This window comes from Pecten maximus, chromosome 1 (assembly GCF_902652985.1).
Source record: "Pecten maximus chromosome 1, xPecMax1.1, whole genome shotgun sequence".
Classification (NCBI taxonomy): domain Eukaryota; kingdom Metazoa; phylum Mollusca; class Bivalvia; order Pectinida; family Pectinidae; genus Pecten; species Pecten maximus.
This window is the reverse complement of record NC_047015.1, coordinates 28,873,942-28,881,980: the sequence shown is the minus strand read 5'-3', so window position 1 is coordinate 28,881,980 and position 8,039 is coordinate 28,873,942. Positions and strand designations below refer to the sequence as shown.

The 8,039-nt window shown below is 36.1% G+C and overlaps 1 protein-coding gene across 1 annotated transcript in view; it reads left to right on the top strand.

Annotated features, from left to right (window-relative positions):
* Positions 1-8,039, top strand: part of LOC117337498 (polycystin-1-like) — an 89,718-nt gene continuing 81,679 nt past the window's right edge. Inside the window, 2 exon segments of the mRNA XM_033898546.1 lie at positions 1-114; positions 303-720. Of these exon segments, the coding sequence (XP_033754437.1) occupies positions 404-720 (317 nt within the window). The 5' untranslated portion in view covers positions 1-114; positions 303-403.

The following is an 8,039-nucleotide window of genomic DNA, read 5'->3' as shown; positions in this document are numbered from 1 at the left end:
TGACGACACAGTCGATTGACAATCTAGCATTACAGTAATGGTGGTCACAGTATACATGACGAACGCGACACATTATGTGAATGGCAGACACGATAAACCCCGGAATGGAGAAAGGTAGGCTCACGTGAAAGTCTGTGGGTAGACAGGTACTAATGAGGGATTCATAACTCGTTACCTGTCCGATACGGGTACTTATATAACAGGTAGAGTACATACCTGTTAAGTACGTACCCGTCCGTCTCGCTGATAATACGGTTATAGATATAGTCTATATATAATCGATTTCTATTTACCGTTTTCAGGTTGAACTAGTACCGGATACTGCTACCTCGGGGGAGAGCCCTGTACCGGAATCCTTTAGGATATAACGCTATGCGGATTGAGGGGCACTGCCTGGGCCTTAATGGCAATACACCAAAGCCTGCCTGGTCGCCGTAGTATGCTGAAAGTTGACAAATCAAGAACTAAAAGCCATCATGGTTTCCCCAGAGCTTTACGTCAGCCGCGAATGTGCTGTCTGTCGTTTGGATTATTACTGTTTCTGTGCTGGGGGCAGGGGGTGGGTGCAACCCCCTCCCCTTGTCCATCTATGTGCAGATGTTACACTGTGGACACGTCCTCCACAAACTGTGTGGTGGACTGCACCAATGCAAATATTAGTTCCATAACCGATATTCCATCGGTGGATTTGCCGTCATCGAGTTGTAGAGTTGTCCAGTTGTAAGTACATGTCATAGATAGCACATCAACGGACTTCCCAAAATGTCACCCATACACTGTATACTGTATATACATGTATATCTGTCTAATACATATACATACCCCTTAAACATCTCTGTATCCAGACAAACAAATATACATTTCTCTAATCCATATACCTCTTAAACATCTCTGTATCCAGACAAACGTATACACATTTCTCTCATCCATATACCCCTTAAACATCCCTGTACCCAGACAAACGTATACACATTTCTCTCATCCATATACCCCTTAAACATCTCTGTATCCAAACAAACATATACACATTTCTGTCATCCATATACCCCTTAAACATCTCTGTACTCAGACAAACGTATACACATTTCTCTAATCCATATACCCCTTAAACATCTCTGTATCCAGAGAAACATATACACATTTCTCTCATCCATATACCCCTTAAACATCTCTGTACCCTGACAAAAGTATACACATTTCTCTCATCCATATACCCCTTAAACATCTCTGTACCCAGACAAAAGTATACACATTTCTCTCATCCATATATCCCTTAAACATCTCTGTATCCAGACAAACATATACACATTTCTCTAATCCATATACTCTTAAACATCTCTGTATTCGGAGAAACCATTTAACATCTATTATATACAAGATATGCAACGACACACTAAAATAGCAATCAGAAGTATACCTTAGTACAGCATTACCACCCAGACACCTTAAAATAACCAACCATACCCATAGACACCTTAAAATAACCAACCATACCCATAGACACCTTAAAATAACCAACCATACCCATAGACACCTTAAAATAACCAACCATAGGTCATAGACACCTTAAAATAACCAACCATACCCATAGACACCTTAACCCTTTCAACCCTGAGAAACTTTAATGGACTCTTTTATTTTTTTCATAATTTGAAGTCCAATATGGTCAGTAGGGGTGAAAGGGTTAAAATAACCAACCATGCCCATAGTCACGTTACACTTTCAGTTACACTGTCATATACATTAAAACATCAAGTCACATCCATAAACACGTTTGTACACCGTCAATGAGAGGTAAAACGGTCTCCTCAACAACAACCTCCTGTTAGCTCCTCCTGTTCACCTATGTTCTAGAGAAAGAGCTACCAAGTTGTAAGACACATGTCATACCCATATACTTAGTCACACCAAAGATATGTCAAATTGTAAGACACATGTCATACCCATATAGTCACACCCAAGATATGTCAAATTGTATGACACATGTCATACCCATATAGTCACACCCACGATGTGACAAATTGTAAGACATGTCATACCCATATAGTCGCACTCAAGAGCTGCCGAGTAAAAAGACATATGTCATACCCATAAGGCTACAGTCATATAGCCTTCTAACGCCCAACAGAAAGAATCGTCAGGTTTTAAGACTACTGTCTTACCAATTTAGTTACATCCATATAACCTTCTATTTCACTAGAGGAAAAGTTGCTATGTTGAAAGACACCTGTCTCACCTATGTTCCCACGCCCTATAAAGTAACACAGATCATCTACATGTATGTCGTATGACACTTTTCCTCTGTTGTTTGGCTGGATTATCTCAGCCTTGTTTGGACGTATTGGGAAAAATATAGACCAAATATGCAAATGTGAAGAAATCATCCATGCTAATCGGGTGTGTACCTAGTATCTAGACAGTTGCATTACACCGTTTCATCAGTGTGACGTATCTATGTCACCAGCGTAATATATCCCAGGGCATTTTTCATTGGCTGCGCCAGTCAGAAATCAACCGTGACGTCATAATATGGACAAAACGTTACGTCGTTAATTGAAAACAGCGCAAAAATACATGTTTCCGTTTTATTTTGTCCTCCACATTTTGATTTCAAAGTCGGTCGTAATGTAAGGTGTTTTGTGTTATGTGATGAAATGTGTCTTCAGTTTAAATGAACTGAAACGAACGTTCGTTCAGATGGTTAACTTCTCTGCAAGATGACTTAGTTACTTGAGTTTGACATTGAAGGACAGGAATTGAATCTTTAATCGTCACTTCTGATTAATGTCCAATTAACAATTATTAAGTATCACACACTAAATGCGTTGGTTTAAAAAGGTGCAAGAAATTAACTACGTGTCGGAAATATATCATGTCTGTCGTGCAAATTATATAACAATTCACACTCTGTCCGAGCTTCGAGCCCAGTATCTCAATCACCAGAACACCTAGCAAAGGAATTTTCAATTACCATTATAAACTATCTCGGCCTCATTTAAAATGCTGTCCTGGTGTTGGTATGGTCTATAATTTATATTTGATCAGAACAACGTAAAATCAACTAATAAAAGGAAGTTGTAACTAACAGGATACAGTGACAGAACATAAACTAAGATAGAACATGAACTGTAAGATAGAACATTAACTGTAAGATAGAACATGAACTGTAAGATAGAACATTAACTGTAAGATAGAACATGAACTGTAAGATATAACATTAACCAAGACAGAATGTAAACTAAGACAGAACATCAACTAAGATAGAACATGAACTGTAAGATAGAACATTAACTGTAAGATAGAACATGAACTGTAAGATAGAACATGAACTGTAAGATAGAACATTAACTGTAAGATAGAACATGAACTGTAAGATAGAACATTAACTGTAAGATAGAACATGAACTGTAAGATAGAACATTAACCAAGACAGAATGTAAACTAAGACAGAACATCAACTAAGATAGAACATGAACTGTAAGATAGAACATTAACTGTAAGATAGAACATGAACTGTAAGATAGAACATGAACTAAGACAAAACATAAACTAAATATAACATAAAATGTAAGTTATATCATTAACTAAGAAAGAATATAAACTAAGATATAAATATAACATGAACCGTAAGATAGAACATGAACTGTAAGATAGAACATGAACTAAGACAGAATGTAAACTAAGACAGAACATCAACTAAGATATAAATATAACATGAACCGTAAGATAGAACACAAACTGTAAGATAGAACATGAACTGTAAGATATAACACGAACTGTAAGATATGACACGAACTGTAAGATATAACATGAACAATAAGATAGAACATGAACTGTAAGATATAACACGAACTGTAAGATAGAACATGAACTGTAAAATAGAACATGAACTGTAAGATATAACACGAACTGTAAGATAGACCACTAACTGTAAGATAGAACACGAACTGTAAGATATAACATGAACTGTAAGATAGAACATGAACTGTAAGATAGAACACGAATTAAGACAAAACATAAACTAAATATAACATAAAATTACTGTAAGATTAACATTACTGCATACACTGTATACTGTAAGATATAACTTAACTGTAAAGATCTACACCTGTAGATATGACATGAACTGTAAGATAGAACATGAACTGTAAGATAGAACATTAACTGTAAGATAGAACATGAACTAAGACAAAATATAAACTAAAATATAACATAAACTGTAAGATAGAACATTAACTGTAAGATAGAACATGAACTAAGACAAAATATAAACTAAAATATAACATAATCTGTAAGATCGGACATTCATAAACGTAAGCTATCAGAAAGAAGTGTAGCTACATATCGCAGCGAAATGTCACCAAATCTTCATCACATAACGGGGGTAAACCTGTTTATCTTGTCTTCCAGGAATTACCTGTATTGTCTCCAATATACCTAGAACGTTTCTCTGGTAGCTGCCTTTTTATTCTATACCTTCGAACTTCATCTATTGTTTCCACTCTCCCGTCGTCCGCCATCAAGTCTCTGCGAGACAATTTTACACACGTATCGACAAATCTGTTGTTCTAAAAGTTTATGTAGAAGCATCAATAATTAATTTGGATTACTATCAGAAGTTTGTTGTATATTTGAATCCGGGCACCAGTTAGCGGAACGGAAACGCTAGAAATTCTATTTGGTATTAGATCTACTAGAAGCTGATACTGAGTTGAACATTTTTGTGATCTTTTCGCTAAAAAAACAAACGAAGACTCTAGTAAATGACCGCCTTGAAATGTGGATAGGATCACGAGTAAGCTAAGTTTTCCACGTGTTCCCGTGAAAGCTGTTTATATTTTAATCTCGTGACTATCTATCGCGTGATTTCGGGTACCTAACCTGATGATTACGCGGATCTTGATGCCAGTTACTAATTACGACAAACCGACGGCAGTGTTTGGCGATAAACGACGAGTGAATTATTGACGAGACAAGAACACGTGCTCTAACCTTTCTATCTGCCGTACACACTCGGTATACATGTACTGACGATCGATCGACAGGAGAGAAATAGGAAGAATGAGAAAACAACACAAAGACGTTGTCCAGTGTCCTGTATACCATATACTGGTAAATATATTGTAGTATTGATTCCATTGAAAGTTTTCAAAACCATCTCATAAATGGAAATGTTATCGACACTCTGTAGTATTGACTAGTTTACTTCATCCGTATAAAATAGATTAGCTTTCACAACTGTTGAATCTAGTGTTAGCTGGTATTGCCTACCTAGTTCTCAAAGCTTTAAAATAGATAATCAACGTTACTCTGAATGTTTAACCAAATGGTGTGTGTCTAGGCATGTCGAAGATGCAAACTCACTTAATTTAAACATGACGGTACAATACAAAGTGTTCAGAATTCTTATAAAATATTTTTTTAAAAGTTCGCCCGTCCAAACTGAAACAATAAGCCTACAGTCAAGGTCGAGGTCATTCTATTTCAACGAAGGAATTGATACCTGTTTGTAAGAACCATATTCATAGTCATTCTGGGGGAAAAAAGATCAAAAAGTAATAGATAATAGAGTTTTTCAATGAAGTCAATGTATTGCTGTTTTACCCGGTTTCGTAGGAAAACCGACAAGTTATTGGACAATGTGTGGATGTGTCCAAGAACAATTAACACCTAGAAAATATACATGGGGCACCGTTTTACTTTTTATTCCCATTCAGTGGTATCTATTAGTCGTTTAGGTGATAGCACTTATAAGTGACATATATTCAAATGTTGACAAGGTAAGAGGTATGATATCGCTTAGTCGTTAAAGTGGTATCACCCATTCAAATGTCTAAATGATATCTCTTAAACGACTAAGTGATATAAGACGTTTAGTGATGTCACTAAGAAATGAAATATTGAACAATTAAAAAATAATGAATGCTTCCCTCCCGTGCACATTAAAAATTATTAGTTTTAAAGATATTAATTGTTGCTTATTGGGAAACAACAGATGGTATGCTATTTCAATTTCCTTTATTTTTAATATTTGTTATAAACCAAGCTTTAAAATAAAGCTGATATTGAAAATTAATTTGTTTTGCAGTTTGTGCCGAACACCGGCTCAAATATGGCGGGCGTAAGGGACATGGTCAGTGCTGCAATGACAGTATAGCTCTATATTACTTTCAGTTTGACATCAGTAATGACAATGGATCAGGGTGACTTGTATGGCTCCGCCATACATATGATAAAAGTCGTCTTATGCATCTTCTTGTTTTAATACATGTAACAACTTCAATGACAGCCTCAGTCAAATTCCAGACAACGCAGTACCTTAATATTGTGTTCCGTACACTATCAAAAATAGTTTGTTTGCAGACATCTTGGCATCATCCACAGGCCCGCATCAAAACGTAAGATGGATCATCTAGTTTTCTGTTTGAGTGAACATATTCATAAGTGGCATCTGTCACTTAACGAACTTCTAAGTGCCAGTATCACTAAGAAGGAATAAAAAGTAAAATGGCGCCCACATTGCTAAAGTTATCACAATGAGGCACCATTGAACAAGACTGAGCCAAGATTATGGCCAGTCAGCACCGGCGACATTTCTCAGATAGAAACTAGTGGATGTCGCCAATGGTAGCTATGGTGGTAGAGCATGCAAGGATTTGAAATGGTAAAAAAATATCACCGATAAACTACGTATTGATTTGACTGTATGTTTACATATCATCTAAGGTATTGAAGGGATTGACGCAGTAGAATGGGACACTTGATAAGAATTCATGACTGGACTTGACAAATTAGTCTCGTACATCTATAACATTGTCGGCTACTTCTCAGACCAAACTGTGTCCCGGATGTAGAAAGTATTGATATACGCGTCTTAGTTTAAATGGACAGAATATAAACATATATAACATCTATCGGTGTCATCCTGATCGACATCATGCCTTCAAAATAATATCGGTATAAAAATATTCCTAAGCAAAAAAAATATCTGGGAACCATATTCTTCCCTTACATGGCAGGTGCCAACAATAATGTTGCCTATTGCGCTAAACTTTAAACTTAGGTTTAAACAACTTTGTAGGGCTCTGTGTTGCTTCGGAAGCCATTTTCTTTTCATCAGAAGCCACATTTTCCCCGATACATTCTTCATGCTCATTTTTTCTATAAAAGTTAGCAAATTTCATTTTTTATTATGGTTTTCTTCTTGGTATCATATTCCAAAGTTTAAAACATTTAGTTTTTTGGTGTTGGTAATGTTGAAGATTTGTGTGCACAAGACTACATGTAGGCCGGGTTTATCCTCATCATCATGCTCATGTGAACAGGTAGGCCTACAGCATGATATTTTGGTGATTTTTTTTATCAAGATATATGGGGATTTATAATCTAAAAGAAACAAATGCTATGTTTTAAATTCGAAAAAAAATGGCCTAAATATTCTAGTTTCTGCAGGAGCTGGCCCTATGGGGTATGCTGCTTCAATTATATAGTCTATTAATTTTGTCGCCGTGGCTTTTTAAAAAGTCTTCTATCTAAATTGAGAAGCGCATCCGTACTCTTTTATGTGTCCACCAATCAAAAGCGTCGTTACAAATGTACTGCAGCATGCGCACGATACATGTATGTCTACTTCCGGCAACACACCAACACTCGATCATATATTCGATAATAAGGCTCTGATAGCTGATGACTGGTTACATTGTTAACGTAACTGTAAGTTAAAGGAGAGGTACTCAAGAAAGAATAAGACTTTCTTTTTGATAATTTGGACGGTCAGTTCCGTTGATAAATAACCAGGAAATGTAATTTAACAGTTGAACTTACAAGTTTTGCGCATCGATCCAAAACGTTTATTTCTGATATAGAATCCAGATTGACCAAGCCTCTTCACATGAATCATACAAAGCATGTATAGTATATAAAAATATGAAATTATCTAAGATATTCATGTGGTAATTCAGTTATATTGACTGTGAACCGAAGTTCCATTGAATCAAGGGTTTGCTGTAAGATTTTCTGGTATATGTAGGCCAGATATA